Source organism: Sitophilus oryzae, unplaced genomic scaffold, assembly GCF_002938485.1.
Source record: "Sitophilus oryzae breed Bouriz unplaced genomic scaffold, Soryzae_2.0 scaffold_177_pilon_pilon, whole genome shotgun sequence".
NCBI classification, from domain to species: domain Eukaryota; kingdom Metazoa; phylum Arthropoda; class Insecta; order Coleoptera; family Curculionidae; genus Sitophilus; species Sitophilus oryzae.
In genome coordinates, this window is record NW_022146479.1 from 1797233 (window position 1) to 1819194 (window position 21962).

At 31.7% G+C, this 21962-nt stretch overlaps 2 protein-coding genes across 3 annotated transcripts; both read left to right on the forward strand.

Moving 5' to 3' along the window:
* Positions 1-5703: 5703 nt before the first annotated feature.
* On the forward strand, positions 5704-6695 carry LOC115882290 (glucosidase 2 subunit beta). Its single transcript, XM_030900258.1, has 3 exons — positions 5704-6145; positions 6198-6338; positions 6401-6695. Exons 1-3 carry the CDS (start codon positions 5818-5820, stop codon positions 6454-6456), a joined length of 525 nt encoding a protein of 174 aa, XP_030756118.1. The 5' UTR covers positions 5704-5817; the 3' UTR covers positions 6457-6695.
* Positions 6696-7361: 666 nt separating this feature from the next.
* Positions 7362-16090, forward strand: LOC115882407 (PHD finger protein 1). 2 transcript variants are annotated; one of them, XM_030900460.1, is made up of 11 exons: positions 7362-7630; positions 8288-8476; positions 8650-8912; positions 8966-9123; positions 10278-10450; positions 10507-10702; positions 10752-10966; positions 11041-11206; positions 11284-11685; positions 13348-13813; positions 15529-16090. In XM_030900460.1, exons 2-11 carry the CDS (start codon positions 8322-8324, stop codon positions 15837-15839), a joined length of 2505 nt encoding a protein of 834 aa, XP_030756320.1. In that variant the 5' UTR covers positions 7362-7630; positions 8288-8321; the 3' UTR covers positions 15840-16090. The 2 variants fall into 2 exon arrangements, with proteins under 2 accessions (XP_030756320.1, XP_030756321.1); XM_030900461.1 differs by lacking the exon at positions 7362-7630 and adding an exon at positions 7746-7842.
* The last annotated feature ends 5872 nt before the right edge of the window (positions 16091-21962 follow it).

Here is a 21962-nt window from a genome sequence, read left to right on the forward strand (position 1 = left end):
ATTATTAATATAACTATCTACTCAAGGTGTTTATTTTTTGTCAACAATGACATGTATTGACTATTTCCATTCTAAATATCTTGAGAACGGTTGCCCGTAGCGATTTTTATCAAGAGACAAATTTTACGTAAGAAAAAGTCACGGAAATGTATATTTTTTCACTCTGTAGTTTTATACAAGTACGGACGAAAAGTTATTACTCTTCAAAAGAGTTAAAACACATGTAGGTGGCGCCCCCTACAAATAGGAGTCATATTGACATCAAAATCAAATTTTTCATGCCAAAAAACTCCCAGACATTAATTTTAATCCAAATATTGAGGTTACTTCAGAAATTATTTGGAAAAAAATTGGAACAAAAATGAAACTTTCACAACCAAACCGAAACTAAGCCATTTTAGGATATACGTACATTTATACGAACTTTTTTACTTATATTTGTCTGCAGAATATGCTGCCGAAGTTTTCGGAATACAGTTCGGACCACCCTGTATATACATATAATTACATTCATAATAAATCGTTAATAGATAATTAATTTCATATTAATTAGGACAGGGAAGAATTATTAATTATTATTCTAGATGATAAATAGTACTAAAATGCTCTCTGTGGATTTATTACGTTCATTTTATTTTGACACATACATATCTAGTTTTCTTCTTTTTTTTTTCATTTTTAAAATATAGCAATTTTGAAAATTTTACGTTTGACTTCCCTGTCGAATATAAAAATGTGCCTTCCGACACCTTGTTGTAATATTATGAAATATAGATAAAAATGTTTTATTATTCGTAGTTTAAAATATATTTTGTATATAAATTTAAATGCGATATTTTTAGCTGGTAGTTAAGGTATTATGAGCCAGGAACGCTATTGTAAAAAGTAAAACTATTTATATACATATTTTTATTTAGAGGGGTATTACAAGACGTTGCGATATTTTTTATTGATTCCATTCCTTTTTACTACATTTTTTTTCGAAACCTTTATTATTTATAATTATGTTGTTTTAAATATTTACATAATTTTTTTAAAACTATTCAGTATCTGTTTCGGTGATTTTAGTTATTTAATTTGTACATTTTTTGCAAATATTTTTGACAAATATCCATAAACGCACATTCCAAATCTTATGGAAACTAACGTTCAAGTGTATTTCAGTAATTTTTAAAATATTGTTGATGATAAAAATAATCTCTCTCTATTTTTAGTTAGTTTTACATTTTGTAGATAGAAAGAAAAAATCAACCAAGAATATATCAAAACCAACACTCTTATTTTTATAGGTAAAAATTTTTATGGCTAAAATATATTTCAGAAGTTATAAAAAAGTATATATTATTGGTTGAATTTTTAGTTTTCTTTTTGTATAAAGTACTGACTAGAGTTTATAAAGGTATTTTTTAGTTAGCTTTTATAACAGACATGCAACTGTTCAAAAGAAAGCTTGTCGTGTCTGGTAAATTTAATTTTAAGTTCAAATGATGCTTTGTATTATATGATTTTTAAATAAAGACATTTTTATAGTAATTTACTAGCCATTTATCATTTCGAACCATTTTCACCCAGTATCAAATTTTAGTTTGTCCAATATAAGCTTGGTGCATTCTCCGCTAGTGCTGCCACCATCAGAGAATACCGTAAACAACCGAGTTATACAAGTACTCGACCTTAAATAGTGTGCTTTCATTCAGATACTAGCGTATACCCGCGACTTCGTTCACGTCGAATTTATCATTTGTAATGGTGATGATAAAGCAAAGCAAGAATTTCCATTAACATACAAACTGGATAAAATTTTCTCACATTTATATCAACATGAGAAAAAATAATATGGCGATATTATTATATAACTTGGTAATATTTGAGGGGTAGTTTCATCTCGTTGGAATTTGACTTTCGAAAAATCCGTTTGCCAAAAATAAGCTTTTTACGTCAAAGCAGTTTAACCAGAATCGTGGTTAATCAATTACGCAACTTTTTGGAACACCCTGTATGATTTTTTTAAAAAAAAAATCAAAATATGTAAAAAACAAAATAAATTATGCGTGTCCAAGCGTTTTCCCGAAAGACTAACCGTTTTTCAAATAACAAATATTGTAATATTTGAGAGTTTTCACCCTCTTTTCACCCTCTTGGAATTTGAGATTCGAGAAACCCCTCGTTATCGAACCTCTACACCCCACAGTTAATCCGTTTGCCAAAAATTAGCTTTAAACGTCAAGCAGTTTAACCAGAATCGTGATTACTCAATGGTCATATTTTATGAAACACCCTGTATAAATTTTTAAAAAATCTTAAAATATGTAAAATAACAAAATAAAATATTAGTGTTTAAGCGTTTTTTCGGAAACTTGACCGTTTTTTAAATAAAAAATATTGTAACATTTGAGGGGTGTTTCACCCCCTGCTTGGAATTGGAATTTCGAAAAATCCCTTCTTATCGAACCTCTACACCCTAGAATCAACCTGTATGCCAAAATTGAGCTTCTTACGTTGAGTGGTTTGAGCAGGATCGTGATTAATCAGTAAGTCAGTCACTTAAGGATTTTATATATTACTATAGATTAATACACATAGGTATAGACCTTCTTGTATAGACATTTTTTAGTATAGATTAGTCTTGACATTTTTTCGCCAATTTTATTTTTAATTTCAAATTGTTACAACACAAGTCCAGGGTTCGGAAAACTACATGTTACTTTTAAAAACTTTTAAAAACTACATAAACTACATTACATGTAGTTAATATAGTTTATGTAGAGGGTGTAGTTTATGTAAGTTATGTATGTAACTTTCAAATATCAAAGGTTTGAGGTGAGGTTTTAATAAGTTGAAGCTTTAAAAACACATAATGTATTTAAGAAAACAGAAGAAATATGTCTTTAAATATAATATTTACATCATATTATCTCTATTACACCTCATACAAAGGAAAATTATTCATAATATCAATACATAGTTTATTAACGTAGTTTTCATGTAGTTAATGAACGGGAAAAGACGTAGTTTGTTAAAAAAACTACACGTAGTTAATCAGGTAAATTACGTCTTAATTAACTACTTCCGAACCCTGAACACAACGCGTCACCCAGTTCGGGTTCCTTTTCACACACTTTTTACTACGCGAATCAGCGTTACATTACACAAACTTCGTATCTTCGTAAACTTTATAGTTTTAATAACTACACTAGTAAAAACCTAAATACTTACATATTATCACATAGCCACGACACAAAATAGAAATCAACTAGTTGATTTCTATTTTGTGAATTTTTCCAAGAAATTTTCCAATGGCGTAGCATCAGAAATTAGCTTGTATATATAGACGATAAAAAATATTTATTAAAACGTAATGCATATACAATTTTGTATTTTATATTCTCACCTTTATAATATTAGAATATCTAAGCCAATAATGCAAAATTTATTTAACAGTCACAGTGAACTGATCATCAAGACAATTATTTATTTATTAACGTATGTATAATGTATAATTAAATGAAAAATAATGTAAATATATATGTTTTAAACGTGTATATACATAATATATACCGTATGATCGAAAAACCACGGCATCCTGTTTGTTTGGAAATGACGATCGATGACATTTCCCATATAATTCTACATATAAAATGACATAAAAACTATATAAAATGACGTCGAAAAAAGACTGAGAGGAATGTCATCGACAGTCATTTACAAGCCAACTGGACGCCGTTTTTTTTCAATCATACGGTATAATAATGAATCTAGCCAATCCCCTTCACACTTGCCTACGGATTCAATGAATAATGTAATTTTTAATATTTGTTACCTTCAATCATAAGAATATCTTAATTTTCCGCAAAAAAATAAACAATTATTCTAGAAGCTTTGTCGTGTTATTTTATTTATTTATTTTTAAATTTTTATTAATTACTCACTGAAACTATTATTATACACCTAAACTAGCAAATTTTTGAAAAGATATTTAAAAAAATATTGTAACAAGTAGCCCACCACAAGTTTGTCAACTATACATATAGTTTTATATGTATTATATGTATGTATACATACATTTTTTATAACCAAAATTTTTCATGTTTTTTTATAGTTTACAATTATTATTTTACATATTTGATAACAATACTTTATACATTTTTTTACATGTAAAATATATTAAAAAAAATGTTTATTGCTGAAATTGTATTTCTCTGATTATAATACCCTACGCCACTGGAGAAATCCTGTCTGAGTAGCATTATTTATAGTTTCAAACATTAATTATAATATAGGATATTGAAAATACTACTTGGAATTAATAAAAATAGTTTGCTATAATGTGGTACAAAACATATTAAAAGGATTTTACATATGTTTACTGCTATAATGAAAAAAATGTACATTTTATGACTGCATAGCACAAATAGCACAAGTTGTGTATCAACTTTTATCTGTAAAATGTAATTCCAGTCATTTTTTTCTCGCTTCAACCTTTGCAGACATACGCCGAACATCTCACCATACTAAACAACACGGTTTATAAATTTAAAACAAAAAACATAAAAATTCGCTTGGTGTCACCGGTGTCACCTCGAAATCTTGTCACCAAAGTATGGCCGCCGATCAAATTTTGGCCTCAAAAATTTTTCACTGGAGAATATGCGTGTTAGCTATCCCCTCTCTTTCCTTGTCAAAGATTTTGCCACTAGCGCAAAACACAGAGTGAGAAAAAGTTAAGAACGCATTCTAAAATTTTAGAATTTAACATTTAAATTCAAAAAAGTTTTTTTTTCAAAGTTATCTCCTTTGATCTCCTTCCGCGTTGGAAAATATGAAATATATTCCCGTAAAAAAAGTAGGCGGAGCATGTCCCGGATGATCGAAAACAAACTTAGTCAGCGATGGTTATGAAATGAAGATTAAAGACATATAAAGACACAGAACATACCATGCCAACTGGACGCCGTTTTTTTCTCGATCATGCGGTACAAAAAAGTTCAAAAATATTGTCAAGGTGTATGTGCCGCTAAACTGTATTACTGGTTGCCTACTAAACCGCAACGTGCATTGAAAAACCGGCGAATTCGCCAGAAAGTAAAAGAATATTACAAAATATATATAAAAAAAAATGTTGAATATATTAAAAAAAATTCTTTACAACGTTCCAGAAACACTCGCCAGGGGGTATAGTGTAGCTTAATTCGGGTTTTTCTTATTACCGATTCTGAACCGTCCTAGAACTGTGATGCGTATGCGCAGAAGGAAATATGAAGACATTATTTCATTTGCGCGTGCGCTGCAGAATTCTAAGACGGTTCAGAATCGGTAATAACAAGAACCCGAAAAAAGCTAAAGGCCCGCGCTTGGCAGTTGGACCAGTTTGAAGTTTGAATATACCGCGTTTAAATTATTACGAATCGGACAATTTGGCGAAGGAATTTTATAAGTAGTTAATTGTGTATTATCAGTATAAATTGTGTGTAAATTGTGAGAAAAATAAATTAGTTAAGTCTTTTAGTGAGTTTAAATTAGTGGACCCACGGAATCCGTAACAATATGAACCTTACACGATGGCAGAGACGATGGTAAGAGACGGAAGCATGACGGTAGAATAAAGGTTTCTTTATAGTCAGAAATAGTTATATCTTCAGCCAATAGAAGGCTGTCAATATATTTAATTTACAAGTGGTCACATAGATGTCCCTACTTACTATTGACAGATAATTGACAGACGCTGAAATACTGAAAAAAAAATGAAAACAAATAAACATAACCTTCAAATATCCGCTTTTTTAGAGCTAAAAATTTCAGTCCAAATGATTTAAAATAATGACTAAATTGTTGTATCGTTTTATTAGACGTAAAATATCGTTTTTTGTAGTTCCCTGTCTAATAATATCAGCTTTATTCATCATATATCAATTAAAGATATTTTACGAAATATCTGCATCAGTTCCAAACCGAAATTCTAAAGAATTGTATAAAGAAAAACTAGTCAGAGGAAGTCACGTTCAAGAAAAGAGATTCTATACTGCTGAAAATGGAAAATTCACCTGTATTAGAAGCAGTGAGGTAATTGATTTTGAGAAAGTGAATGATGATTATTGCGATTGTGAAGATAGCAGTGATGAGCCAGGAACCAATGCTTGTCCCGATGGTAAATTATAAAATTTAGTAAAATTCTTAAAACTGTGAAATATAATCTTTAGGTATATTTTATTGCACCCAAACATCCCTAAATAAGAAGTTTCCTAAAATGATTCCTTCGAGTAAAGTTAATGATGGTATTTGTGATTGTTGTGATGGATCAGAAGAGTATAGAAGCAATGAAATAATAAAAAATTTCCCGAGTAAGCATTTAGTGTACTAAATGTCTAAATAATATTGTGTAAATATTTCTATGCTGTTTTAGGAAATCTACAGAAAGTTAGTAATCATTTCCTGGTTCCATGTCCAAATGTGTGTTAAAAAGTGCCTAGAATATAAGAAAAAAGAACTTTACTATGATAAAAAAGAATAATAATGTATAGTAGATGTTTAAAATAGTAAATACTGTAATATTTTTAAGTACTGTAGTATAGCAATCACTTAAAATCGGCGGCATTAGCATCAAGATATTTGTAAAATTCTTCAAATGTATGAAATTCCTTACAAATATATAAAAGTTCTCTGGTATTAGGATTTCAGAAATTATAGAATAACTATTTTATTGGTGTTTTACTGGTTGCTTATAAATCAAAATGAAAATACCCTCACCATTTTTTGAAGGAAACAATCTTAGTAGAGATGATTTAATACCTGCAAATTATCGACACATAGTAATTTAATTAGTATCGATACTGATAGAAACAAAAAAAATAAATTCTCTTAATAAGTGATGTAAACTAAATAGTAGTATTACTATTTATATTTAGTTGAAATCCTGTTCCTTATTTTTATATTTGGGACTCCAGCATTAAAACAATAATTTCCAAGGGACTAAAGTGAAGTGATCCTAACAAACAAATTAGATCTACCATACTTATATAATGTGCAAAATACTGATATCATTTCTTATTTCTTACCTATTATGAAAGTATAGTCCTTGTATAGTTTTCGTTTTCAATCCATTATACTTAATAATTCTAATTTGAATCTCAGTTTTCAATATGTTTAATTTGGTATTTTTCTGCCTAATAAAAGACCATATTATTCCTTATATTGTACAATATTCAAATAAAATTTTAAATTGATACAAAACAAATATCAAAAAAAATCATCAAAAATATAAAAGTAGTATCGAAGCATTAGTATCGATACTTGAAATCCTCCCTAAACTTTAAAACTGACGCGACGCCATCTGCAAGTGACGTTTAAAAATGTTGGTGATTTGATATGTCGTTAATTTTCAAAATAAATGAATACGAAATGGGGTCCAATTTCTTCTAAATTTCCACGGAAAACCGATTTTCGTTAACGGGAAGTAAATATGAACTAAGTGTAAGTGATAAAAACACTTTTCGGTGTGTGTTTTTGTGATAAACGTGAAATTTGTGGCTAACGATTTGGCGGGAGTCAAACGCCAGTCCGTGCTGTGGTAATGGCCGATAACTTTTCTGTTCATTTCAATGATCCCTGAAAATTTACGAAAATATTGGGACTTGTAAGTTTTTATTCAAATTTCTCATTGTTATCCTTTAATTTCTCCGTTATGATCTTATAAAACTTAGTTTAAAAACTTCTTTCACGTACCTAGTTGATCCTTATCAGTGTTTGACGGGTGTGATCATTGGGGAAGCTTCGGGAAAATGTAAAACTTATTTATCGCATTTTTATAGCCGATGATTGATTTTATTATAAATTAAGTTACCTAAGGCATGTCGTTAAGTAATGAAACGATTTACATAATTTGTAGTTATTCAAAATATAATGATCTTTATATAACTAAATTTTAAGGCATTGACAGCATGGAAAAACATTTGTTTTTCTAATGTGGTTTTAATTTCTTGATCACAACCGGAAAAATAAAAATTACCATTATGTTTTTTAGATCTTGAATAACTCTTTCCAAATCTTATTGTTTATTTTCCTAAAAAAACACAGACATTTCTTGTGCCTGCATCTATACTTTTTATGCCCCTAAAGATATCTTTTATTTCGTAAAATAATCACAGATAATATGTAAAATAGAAGACCTAAAAATTTAGAAATCGTTTATATTCTTTCTTATTATTTGAGAGATTTTTGTTGTTAAATATATTAATTAATAAAAATTATTAATGCTTGATTTCTGCTGCAATATCTGGGTGATTGATTTTAGGTTTCTTTTGTCTCATCCTACTTAACCCCCAATAATGTCCTCGGTCATTCATAAAGGCACAAGTCACTTTAGCCCCAAAAAACAGCTGCAAGAAGAAACTGTGGCCCCTGACAGCACAACACACACAGACAGAACGATGTCGGAATTTTGTTCTGGCCAAGACGTATTAGTTAAACAAAAAGATGGAAGGTAATGTAATAAGTAATCTGATATTTGAGCAGGATCATCTAAAATGGACACCACATTTCTTGCATAAACACAAAAGTTTAATTGTATCAATAAATTTTTAAAATGAAATAGGGAGTTTATTTAAAATCCTCCTGTAGTATAGTAATTAGGAACTTAATATTGATAAAATTTAGGTATTACTTTGGCACAATTGTGGAAGTGGATAATACAAGGGACCAATGCCTAGTCAAGTACGGAGATAACACCCAGCATTGGTCGGTTTTTAAAGATTTGACCAAACTCAGCACTGGCCTAGAGCACGAAGACTTACTATGTGTGATTTGTAAAAAGTCATCACCTAAAAACGAAAAAGAAATTTGCGTTTGTGATAGGTGTGGTAGAGGATATCATAAAAAATGTCATACGCCTGAAATACCCAACAATAATCATAAAGATGGTATGAATACTTATAAATATTGAAATTTTATAAAAATATCCTGAAAATTTTAGATTCTTCATGGCTTTGTAAAAGATGCTTAGATAGTGAACCAAATAGACTGAAGAAAAGCGATACGAAGCCCTTAAGAAGGGATTCGCGAAGCTCAAATTGTTCTAGTACTCAGGAATCCATGCCTTCATCTACTACAATTAAAGTATTACCATATGACGTAAGTTTTGTCAAATTTAAATTATTTTAAGAGCAGTTCTGATAAAAATAATGCCTGATTAATTTTATATGATTTTTTTTCAAGTAATTTTTATAATAAAATCAATTTTTTTTCATTTATTTCAGTTTATTTTTATTTGTCGTATAATGTAATATACCATTTAATGACAAATATTCAAATATCACAACTTATGGCATATATAAACTATAGAAACGGCTTAAAATTCAAATAAAATAGTGCAGGAGATGAATAAAACTAAAATTTTGATTGCACTTCTCATCTACAGTTCATACCAAATAAACTTTTAGTCACGTGATTAAGCTCGACCTACACAGTGTTGCCTACTTTTATATATTTTCTTTTAATCAAAATATTTTAGGAAACAAAAATAAATTAATTATAAATATATAAACAGTTATTATTTACTTCAACGAAACTCACCTTCTTAACAGCACTTAAGGGACATAAAGGGCCATTACTACCGCTTTCTCGTTCAAAATATTCTAATAAAGTTACAATGAGTTTTTTATGGCTATTAAGCTAACTGGTACACTCCGCACTAAAAGAGATTCTAGAAAGAACAGTGTTGAACTGCAAGGTCTGCTAGTAAACATTTTTAAGGTTAAAGGTATCACAACACTATTTGTTTAAACCAAAAACTCGTAATACAAAACTAAAGTGTCAAAACGAATGACAAAGTCAGGAAATAAATAAATAAATTTGGCAACTTGACATTTTTTACAGAAGAGCTACCACCTGAATTCCCAGCGGGAAATTTAAATTCCAGTTAGTCAGCCTGGCGTCGAATATGTCCATAATTGGCAACAATGAATTTAAAAATCGTGCCCTCGATTGCATAACTAAAAGTTTAATTGATATCAAATACTAGTTGAAGCCTGGCGCATCCGCCACATCAGGAAAAAAAATACTTTTTATTTTTTTAATTAAATGAAAAACAAAAAATCCGGCGACGACAGTTTTTAGAAGAGCCAATTAGCTATCTTTTAGTAAAAAAGCAACTTTCTAGAGCAAGGCGTTACATCAGTAGAGGCGACACAGATAAACATTAGCATTTTATAATATGTAGATAGTTATGTACAAATTGACGGGAAATAGAGTCGTCGATCTATATCTCTTTTTATCTGTGATTATAGTTAAGCTCATTAACTTGGGACCCATATCACAGAGTAAACACGGAACAAATTTATTGTTATTGTGGAAACAACGGAGAATGGTATAGACAAATGTTGCAATGTGGAAGATGTAAACAATGGTTTCATGAAAAATGCATGGACTCATTACAGTTCCCTCTGTATTGTGGTGATAGGTACAGCCATAAAATAATTTTAAATCTGTAGGTATAAGTAATTTATACATTTGTAGATTTTTTGTATTTGTTTGTTCGATATGCAACCACGGCAAGGAATTTTTGAGAAGACTAGAAATGAAGTGGGTAGATTTAGTACATTTAATGCTTTTCAACTTAACAGTATATAACTGCAAAAAGTATTACGATTTGGACACCGTTGTGATACCGTACATTAGTGATAATTGGCATGCGTTACAGCTAGAACCAAAGGTAATTAAATATTTAACAAAATCAAACAGAAAATAATAAGTTATTATAGATGGCGAATATAACTAAGGCAGAACGTAGGGACAATATACTTTCCGTGTTAACGAATCACAGGAATCGGTTCAAGTGCGGACGGGAAATCAAAAAACGGACCACTATATGGGGCTTAAGAGTGAGGTTACCGCCACCGGCGCCTTGTGTAGTGCTGCCGCCGCCAAATCGGAGAGTTACTGAACTAGAATTGCGTGAACTATGGCAAGGAAACAGGTAAAATATATTCAAAGTAAAATATTACGGTTAAATGGCTATTCTATAAACTGTTATTTTCAATATTGTATTAGGCTTCAATTTCTCTCGCCGCCGCCAGGCTTGCACAATGTCCGTAAATTGGTGCCTTGTGATGTCACGATGCGTAACGTCATGATGGGCGTGGCATATCAGCTGTCGGCGAATCACAGCGAAACGGAATCGCCCTGTCCAAGTCCGGAGATCGAAAAAGAAGAAAGGGTAAGTTTTAAGGATTTTCTTTGCACTTATTTATTAACACCCTGTATTTATTGTTTTTTTTTTAATAATAATTTCAGATAATCTCACCAAACTCAACCAACAAATACACTCACTCTAAAACCGAATACGCCGGTTGTGCGAAAAAGACCGCCCCCTTCAAGAAAATGAGCTTGCAACGTCGCAAAAAACTTCTGGCAATGACCAATCGCGAGCGGGAGCGAATACTGAAACGCCCGCGTCGGCTGGTGACGAAAAAAGACGAAAACGGCAAAAAAGCAGCACCGTCCGTCAAGCAAAACGGCGAAACTAGGTCTAGGAGCGGAAACGGAACTAGTGGCAAGGGAACGGCCAATGGGGATATGCCGCCGACGCCGCCCACCAGCGTGTCGGCCCCGCCCACTCCGCCGGCATCCAGTGGCGGCATGTCGATGCAGTCGGATTTTAGTAATGAGTTTTCGGAAGGATCTAATCAAGCGAAGGTATGTTGTTTATTTTCAAAGAAAATTTTGAAATTAATACTTACTGAGACTGGCCAGCTCTCTACTTATTCCATGCTTTGTGTTGCCTCATGGTATAGAAAGTTTACACTTGATTGAAAATACTTCATAATATAGCAATAAAAGAATCTGACGTAATTGTTACGATAATTTTTCCAGTTTAGTTGAAAATGAATGCAAAACGGTTAACCAATCGAAGCCTTTAAATACAACCAATGAAATTAATATTGTATCAACGTATCGTCGGACAACGGATGCCTGAAAATCAAGCTTTAGCATGTGTTGAAAATAAGTACTGCGCGGATTTCTATAATTTATTGTAAATGTCACTGATTTAATTAAAAATAATTTTTAGTAATTTACTGTGCGGCAATTAGAATTACTGTGAATTTATTAACACACATATATGCAGAATGCGGGTAATGTAGGAGGTGACAATATTGCGAATTGCGAGGTTTCAATACACCATCAGGAAATTTCATGAGAATACAGTGTAAAGTTTTTAACATTTAAAATGGGCGTGTTTCTGGAGTCGAAATATACTCCCAGTTATAACATAGTCTGTCCAATGACAAAATCCTTGACAGTGATAGATGTGTCTGTCATTAATTTCAAAGTACTTTATTTTATTTTACAAAGAAATAAGTTGGTACAATTGGAACGCATAGCAGAAAATTAATATATTTAAAATTTGAGTGACAAGTGATTACTTCAAAATATTATGAAAAATACTGTATAAAACTGAAAAAATCTTATCCATTTATTTTATTAAAAAAAAATTATAATATACTAAAATGATATACATAAATATAAAATTTACAGATACTCCAGGTTTTGGTACCATATACAGGAAGGTATACAAATTTTATTTGTGGCTAATACAACTCTCTGGCAAACTGTGTCTCTGGGCACCGAATATTAAGTGTAAACTATGGTCTGGGTCAACACTTAATTTTCCCTTCGAGTTTTCTTCCACTTAATTTTAAAAAAACACGAAACACACGTATAACACAGTCCAAAATGCAAAATATTTATCATTTTTATTTGACTTAATTTGACACAAAATTATAACCTATAATTTGGCAACAGTTTGACAACTCTCAAAAATCTTAAGTCGTGTTCATACGCATCGGCGTCCGTTTGTCTTATATCGTTCCGTCAAACCAATTATATTGAAATATGAACGGTAATTTTTGAAATAAACCAATAAAACTGGTTAAAAACAACAAGAGACGACGCATGACGGATTTATACATAACTAATAAAAATATTAGAAACTTTATTTAGTGAAATAAATGGATTGATATCGACGTCATCTGCTTTTTCTGTCATCTTCTGTCGAAATCTTACCTGAGAAAAAACAGAGTATGCCTACACTTACATATTTAATAGGCACCCCAGTACCTATATTTAAAATTATAGTTAACTTTAAAATGAACCTTAAATATACCTATGAAAGAGTTAATACACGCACTTCTTACTATACAGGGTAATTCTTTCTAAGTGTGGATAAATACAGTTAATCAAACTTATTTTTTGCGAAATATGCTCGGATATGTCGATTAGTATTTTAAATTGCGTTCTTTTTGATGTAAGATAATTTTATACATCATCCATAGAACTTAAGATATACCTTCTGTTTAGGTGCTGCCAAATAAAAAATCCAATCTGTTAGATCTGGAACTGAATACGCCCTGTGATACTTCTAGCGACGAGACGTCGTCCAAAAGCACATTAGATTTAATTATACCGCCGCCCAAAGACTTTGAAGGAAAAAATAACCCGTTTTTGGGACTGCTGAGGATGGGAGGAGGAGAGGAGTCGACGAAGAAGAAACGGGGCAAGGAGATCACCTTGCCTCTACCCCTAAAAACTGTGATACCGGGTCAACCCGTAATGCGACCTATGAAGCGCCAGTTAAGCGAAAAGGATATCATAATCGGTCCGAACGGAGAGATTAAGAGGAAGAAGAGGTTGAGAAGGAACCGGAGTAATGTAAATAATTATGGTGTGGGCGCTACTGCCAGTAAAACTGCCACGATCGTACCTGCCCGTCCGTTGGACTCCAAGGAATGGAAAGGACAAGGAACCAACGGCAATGCCCAATTAGGTAAGAGATTAATGCATACGACAGAGATAAATATACCGTGCTGGCAACTCTTACTTTTAGGTCGGTACTTACATGTGTGGAAGTAAATCACATAGAGATCTTATTAAGTCGGAGTGAGAAAAATGCGACGGCCTGCTGTTGCGGCGTTGCCACATTTCTCCGGTACGCCTTTCTCTAACAAGTCAAATTACGATCTTATTTTTAAAAGACTTTTATTTTCGAAAAGATAACTAGATAAAATCATTAGATATGTTACTGAGCATCTGAAATCGAATTATACAGATATCCTTAGGATATCCATATTTTAATCGCGATAATTTAAAACTCAACTTTTTGACACATAACACGCGATAACTGAAGAACTATTTTAGATATGATTTTATTTTATTTTCAAGTTTGGATCTTTTGCAAGATGTTTAAATAAGAAAAGAAAACTTTCTATAGGCTTTTTTCCATTCAAAATTAAAAAAAGACATCCATTTACTTTTAGTACATTGCAATTTTCAGCATTGTAGTACATTGCAATTTTCATTTCGAGATATCGATTTTTGAATTCAGAGTTCTAATAGCGCGACCACTGTCGAACACCAACTCAATTCCACTTATTTTTACCAAAGGAGCAAGTGTTTCTAACTTATTGCACTTAAAAATTTACAAGCTATAGGGAAAATTACAACGACTCGTTAATAAATAAACAAATATATTACGAAACTTAATTAAATCGTAAACGCATGATGTTCAACGCTTCACTAGAATTTGAAGTACTGATATGGTACTGATTGGGTCGACCGACGAATCTGCTGTATCCCCTTCCACATCTCTTAGCAATGTGCACAGTTTCTCGGTTTATTTCATACGTTTGGCAACGTTTTTACTGTTGTCTCTTTGTTCAGTACATTATAAACGCCATTGTACTTTTCTTACATACGGAAATCTCGACCCAAGACTAACCTTTGCCAGCCCTTAGTATATAACGGGTTGACAGACAAAGAGACAAAATAAAAAACGGCATACAGTGTTGCCGGTTTCTTACGTAAAATAAGAATAAACGAAGATAATATTTATATCTTAGCTATTTAATAGTACTCAATTCTGTTGATTGAAAACTTGACATAAAACATCTCCTGTCATTTACAAATACCATAGAAATAGATATTCATGAATTTGTTTAGATTAGTTCAGAAATAGTGCTAGTAATCGTATTTTAAGGTGTAAAACTTAATTCTAAAACTTCGCAGTGTCACGGGCTACCCATCATAGAACCAATAAAATTTGTACTAAATTCAAACAGCTGTCAATTTTGACTACAGTTACTAACTAACAATTACGCTTGTATTTATAGTTTTGCCAGCGACACAACGTAGTTCTGAGACCGAGGCTTAATAAGAATATATTACAGCTGTAGTAAAATGAGTAACTTATTGTGAAAATTAAAGATCCAAGCCTAGAGGCAACATTTTTCGTAAACGCCTACTTGGGCAGTTTGAAATTTGATGCAAAATCCGGCAATACCGCATAGAAGGAATGTATCAACCCAACTTTTAAATACATTATTTGATTTTTCACTAAGCTGTCTACATTACTGTCTTACACGTTAAAATCCAGACCATGCTTCTATGGTAACCAAATGTGTTTATACGATATATGACGATTGTTCGGCTATTTAAATACTCCTATTCTTAGCTCCTAAGCTTTATTCTAATCTCGGTTTCTAGGCAACTGTCCAAACTACACGATGAGCACCAATCCCGTCCGACGCCTGCGCCAACGGCCCGAAAAGCCGCCCGACAAAGACCCCACACCTCCCAAACAGCCTACTCCCAAGCCTAGCCCCGTTAAAACGGAGCCCGACATCGATATGGAGGATCTGAAGACGTCGGTCAACATGTACTTCGGCGCGGCCAATCGCATTGCCGCGGGGGAGCGGTTTGCTGTCAGAGCCAAGCGGATCGGTCCGTCGGGCAAGGTAGAGTGTCTGATCGAATGGGAGGGACCTGGGGGACAACGACACGCCGGCATGACTTGACTGTAAGGTTATGGAGGGGGAAAGTAGATGTTAGATGGGGTAAAGAATGAATTGGTTGGTGTGGTGAGCCGGAGATATTGGGGTAAAAACGTTCTGCGTTATGGAATTCGGACTTAACCTGTTCAGAATCATTTAATTTCACTGAATTAAGCTTCATTCAGAACGTCGCAACTAGTGGAATAAATTACACTTTATACTTTTTAGTTTACAGTCATTCACAATGTCTAAAAAACATAATTAAAATTAATAGGATATCCTAGCAACAGCTTGCCTTAGTCAGGTGTATCCATAGAGAAAGCCTAATATTTAGTTTATAAAACAATCAACTTTTGACAACCACAATTTCTCTTGACGGAAGATAATCAAAGGCCAAAATGACATTTCTCGCAAATTTTGAAGTATAATTAGTGGAAATGTTAAAGTTTGATAACTTTTTCTACTAATTGAAAATGTGTACCACTATTTTTGACGTTCTGAATGCTTACATTGAAGTTAAAGGAACAAACTTCTACGCTAATCGAAACCAATAATTTATTCCACTAATTGCGAGGTTCTGAATGAAGCTTTAATGTTGTTCTTTCCGTTAACTTTTTCCTATCATTCACTATAGCTGAGATATTTAAAAAGAAATAGTCTTTTCGATGTTTTTCATGTTTTTTTTTGGCTGGGAACGATTGAACGTTTTGAAGTCTCCTTCAAAGATTAACAAGCATCTCCTGTAATCCTAGTTCTGATGCAATATATTTCTCCAAATGTATACACTTTGCATAGAACCCAATAAATATATAAGAATGCAAATTTATGAAAAGGGAAATGAAACAAAATTAAAAAAAAAATTTAAGGTATGAGTATAAAAGTATGTAGTATATGACTCATCCCTTGTTTTTTTATTCATTGGTAAAATAGGGATTTGTCTTTACCATTAGCGTAACTAGCAATTCATCCTGGGGGGGGGGGCTGAGGTTGAGCCCAGGGGGGACCTAGGTCTTTTGTTCTTTAAAAAATGAAAAATAATATTAAAAAACATAAAAACGAATATTTGAATAAAACGTTTCCATGAATTTCTCTATCAATAAATTTCATAGACTTATTTATCAAACCGTTGTTCCTGTAGATTACTTATAAACCTTCAAATTTTCTAAAAAAATAAAAAAATTTTAGAAAGATAGATTAGAATTTTTTTTTTAGAAAAGACATTTTTTGAACACAACAAAATAATATTAACTAAACGAAACTAAAAAACGTAATTTATACTGCACCACAAGCAAATAAAAATTGATACGTAGCCAAGAGTCATAATTCAATATTTCTCTGGGGGGGTGCCCAACAGTACCAGAGGGGGTGGAGCGGCACCCCCGGGCACCACTGTAGTTACGGCAATGGTCTTTACACACATTCTTCTGTCAAAAAATACCGGTAATATCATAATAAGGTAAAAAAATATGAAATGACATTTCTGTTCCTAATCTCAATTTTTTGGACACAGGATAAAAACTAAATAATTAATACAAAGAAGAAATATAATGAAAAAAGATTAGTGATATATAGTTCATACCAATTAAACTTTTAGTCACGTGATGTAGCTTGACCACTTCTACATATTTTCTTTTAATCAAAATATTTTAGGAAACAAAAATAAATAACTTATCTACATATAAAATGCTAATGTTTATCTGTGTCGTCTCTACTGAAGTAACGACTTGCTCTAGAAAGTTGCTTTTTTTACTAAAGGATAGCTAATTGGCTCTTCTAAAAACTGTCTGATTTAATTAAAAATTTTTTTTCCTGATGTCGCATGTCGTGGCGGATGCGCCAGGCTTCAACTAGTAAATATATAAACCGTTAGTATTTATATCAACAAAACTTACCTCCTTAACAGCACTTAAAGGACACAAAGGGTCATTACTACCACTTTTCCGTTCAAAATATTCTAATAAGGTTGCGATCAGTTTTTTGCAGCGCCTATTAAGCTATCTTGTACACCTCGCACTAAAAGAGGTTTTAGAAAGAACAATGTTTGTCTGCTAATAAAATTTTTTTAAGCTTGAAGTATCGCAACACAATTCATTTAAACCCAAACTGGTAAGTACAAAACTAAAGTGTCAAAACAAATGACAATAGAGAACAACGACCTACGGTCGAGTCGGCCGCTGCTGGCACGTATACGTAGACGTAAAGAATCTTTTACGTGTATAAAAAATAAAAAATATAAGAAATGCGCATGCGTACGTAAACGTTTACGTGTTTGTAGTATGTGCCGTTGTTCTCTAATGTCAGGAAATAAATAAATAAATGTGGCAACTTGACATTGTTTACAGCAGAGCTACCACCTGAATCCCCAGCAGGAAATTTAAATTTCAGTTAGTCAGCCCGGTGCCGAATATGTCCGTGGTTGGTAACAATGAATTTAAAAATCGCGCCCTCGATTACGTAACTAAAACTTTAATTGGTATTGGTTATATACTCAATCGCCAATTATGTTATTTATTTAATTATATTAAATTTCTTTTTTGACGATGGTTCTGTTATGATGGGAAAAGTTACTTGAGAAGAACTATATCAGTTTTATGAATTGAGTCTTTAAAAACTGCTATTAAATTTATAATTATTATTATTATTAATATGAAGGTCGCATATCTGCGATTTAGTAAGTATTTCAAGAATTCCTTAACCCTGCTCATATCAAATTTTACATATAATAATTTGAATACATTTAATTTCAACTCTAAAGTATTATTACATTTTTTCATATAATCAGAAAAAATGTCACTGACGTCTTGGAACTCTTATACATGAGCAGCAAAAGTATCCATTTTTTATTGACTATATAGTATACATGTTGTTAACTGGACAGTTACTTATAGGGGAACAGAATGGCAACACTGTCTATAGAGAATAAATAGGCAATGTTGCCATATTTTAACCATAAAGCTCTTGCCGCGAGTAATAAACAAATTAACAACCTGTATAAACTATTTATAAACTCTCTCTGTTGACACTGTTAGATTTAACATTTCGAAGAGTTGCAGCAAAGGACTAAAATATGCAAAATTACCTATTTTGAACCACAAGGTAACTTTGATGTGTTACACATCTGTTTTATATTGTATGATTGACTTAGCAACATTTCACTGCCAGTTTAATCACTGCCACATACTGACTGTTCGAGCATTTTATTTAATTGTCACAATTGGATGCGTGTATGTACATAATGTAAATGTAAAATGAATTTATTTCAAAAACTATTTAGGACAAAATAAGAATCTAATGAGAAATGATGCTGGCTTAATTTTTATCATATTTTATTTATTTTTGACTAAGTATGAAAAAACGAGATCTTGATGTACGTACAATCTGTATTATAGGTTAGATAATTACTGTGTCGCTGTCCAAGGAAAGTTGTTTTTTAATTGTATGTCAACAAGTCTAATTCATAAACATTAATAATATTTCTTTTCATGCTTTTATTCGGAGAGAATAAGCAAAGATTACATAAATTTAAGATTTACAAATTTTAATTCTAGTCATTTTAATTTCCATTTTTTGTCAATTAGATGTCGCTCTTAAATATTAAGTCTTAAACTGTGGAGGGTAGAGGTAAGGAGAATTATCTTTGTGTATTGAAAAGTGGTCAAGCAGGGAACGCTTAAGATGGCGTTGCTGTAACAAAAGTTCTACATTTAAAAGAAGCGCCAAAAATTTTTAGAACATGAAATACAAGGTGCGCATTTTCTCTTTTTTTGACTAACTTCACATTATCTATAACCGCTAACTTCAGTTCGATCCCTTGTTTGTAAAGCGCCATTGTGGTTATTTAGTGAACCCTTCTTCTTCCCATTTTTGGTTACGACTTTTTCAAATCCCATAAGAGATGTTTCTCCTTACCTCTACACCTCCATATCTTAAACTCCTTAGATAATATAGAGTATCGCAATGGTTTGTCCGTGTTGACATATATTCTGAATCTTACACATTTTAAAAAAAAGTGGTATAATTACATACTTTCGCTCGTTTTTATTCCGACTCGTAGATAAATGAAACAAGTTTAGATTGGAAAGTGACCATAAGGACAATGTAAACACTATTTGGCGCTATTCTTGCAACGGTCGCGACCCAAAGCTTTTGATAATTTCGGATCGGTTCGGCTTTTTCCGGAATTATGTCGCCAAATATTTATTCAAATTTATTATTTTCTTTTAATTTTATAAATAAAATACAGTGTGTTGCATACAAGAAACTTTATTTTATATAAGAACATATATGTGAAATACCTATGAAACATTGGAAACTGACGTTATGCCACGATCCACGATGGTTTTTGCAGTTTACAGTTCACAACAGAGTGATTTATTTTTTAATGCCACTTTTTCACAATTATCACGGGTTTGAGTAAGTAAAATTTAAATTAAACTACCAAGATGGCAATAATTACTTTGAAAATGAACGCTTTAAACACTTCGGTATTTTTTCAATACAGGCGGTTTACATTTTGAAAGATTTTATAATTTTTGAAGATTCTGACTTTGACAAGAGAAAATTATTTCTGTTCTTGTTTGCGGTTGTTCTTAGCAACCGCTATAGCAGCGCCAGATCCATAGATAAAAGAAAATAATCTACTATTAAGATAGATATGAACCTTAATAGTAAAATTTTGGGTCAAAGCGCCCCTCCGTGTTTTTAGTGGAGACTACGTTTAACCCAGCGCCTTCGGCTTTTCTGCTGTAAATGTTTTTTATGTTTATATTTGAATTCAAAGGATTTATTTTTAAAGTTACACTGATATATTAGTATATCAGAGTAACTTTAAAAAACATAAGAATATATATATTTTACAATTTATTTTTTTATTTATTTTACAGAGTTTCATGTAAATGATCGTAAGTCGACTGGCTGTCTAATGAATAGACCGAGATTTATAGATTTTAAAGCGAACGGAAAAAAATCAAACAACGAATACATACCATATATTTTTCTTTTATCTAAGATAAGGTATGTATCGTCTTTTGGAAACACGTACATTTTTGCAGTTTTGTTAGTTTCTTTGCAAGATGCAACACAACAAGAAAACACCATTTTTACAGTTAATAAATAATAAAACTTTTTCTGACTATGATATTTAAAATTTAGATAGATGGAAAATTAAAAAACAAACGAGTATTTGCAAACGCAGGCCCAAATTCAATAAAAATCAAAATTTTTCCTGCGACAATCAAGCTTTTTTCACTGAAAAGGTATTTTTTGATTTATCAGCAGTCATTGTCAAGTTGACAATATACAGGGTGTTTTCGAATTAGTCTAAAAAAATTATGGTGTGATTCCTCATGTGTTCTTAAAACAATTTTTATATAACCATTGGGTCTAAAGTACTTCCTTTCTGATCTACAGAGTGTTAAAAATTTAAAAAAATCGAATTTTTTGCTTAACATAAATGGTACACCACTGCTTTTTTAAAGAAAATATATTTTTTTCTTGACTGGCCATCCTTTTTCAACAAAATTGATCTTTTGAGTTTTTCTTGTTCATCAAACGGTTGTCGAGAAAAAAATAAATATACTTATTAAGAGCCCGCCTTAATTCGTTTTCTAATGATTTTTAATTTTTTAGATTAATTAGGAAACACCCTGTATATGCATATCACAGGCAACCAAATAAACTACTAACCTCTAAAAATTATTTTTCCTACCACTAGCGACATACCGTGTTTTTAGTGTGTACTAAATTATTTTATCAACATTTCACCATATAAGTTTCCAGGCAATGGCCAGATCCCGTACAACGTATGCGACCTAAAACAAATATACGTTTTAGCGGGAAGCCGAACATTCCAATCTAAATTTATTTCCTTGATCTATGTCTAACGCCAATAACTCAAAACTATCAAAACAAAGACGAACATCAAACGTCAAAAGAAAAGTCAAATACAATGCACCGTTGCCTTTCTGGGAATATTTAATGTTGACAAACTACACAGACTAATTCAATTTTTAAAATGATTCTGTGGATTTTTCTTATATTTTTTTCTATAAATTATTAAGGCATAATTTGTGAAACTTGCCTATTGCAGTACTCTGTTTATCAAGGTACTTATTAAGAAAAATATGTTAGATAGATAAAATTTTAAAG

Excerpts from the sequence above, each read along its gene's own strand:
- LOC115882290 (XM_030900258.1), top strand. The coding sequence starts at position 5,818 with ATGACTAAATTGTTGTATCGTTTTATTAGACGTAAAATATCGTTTTTT. Across the intron at positions 6,146-6,197 it reads AACCAATGCTTGTCCCGATG|GTATATTTTATTGCACCCAA; the intron begins GTAAATTATAAA and ends TATAATCTTTAG. Across the intron at positions 6,339-6,400 it reads AATAATAAAAAATTTCCCGA|GAAATCTACAGAAAGTTAGT; the intron begins GTAAGCATTTAG and ends ATGCTGTTTTAG.
- LOC115882407 (XM_030900460.1), top strand. The coding sequence starts at position 8,322 with ATGTCCTCGGTCATTCATAAAGGCACAAGTCACTTTAGCCCCAAAAAA. Across the intron at positions 8,913-8,965 it reads CAACAATAATCATAAAGATG|ATTCTTCATGGCTTTGTAAA; the intron begins GTATGAATACTT and ends TGAAAATTTTAG. Across the intron at positions 11,686-13,347 it reads AAGGATCTAATCAAGCGAAG|GTGCTGCCAAATAAAAAATC; the intron begins GTATGTTGTTTA and ends CCTTCTGTTTAG.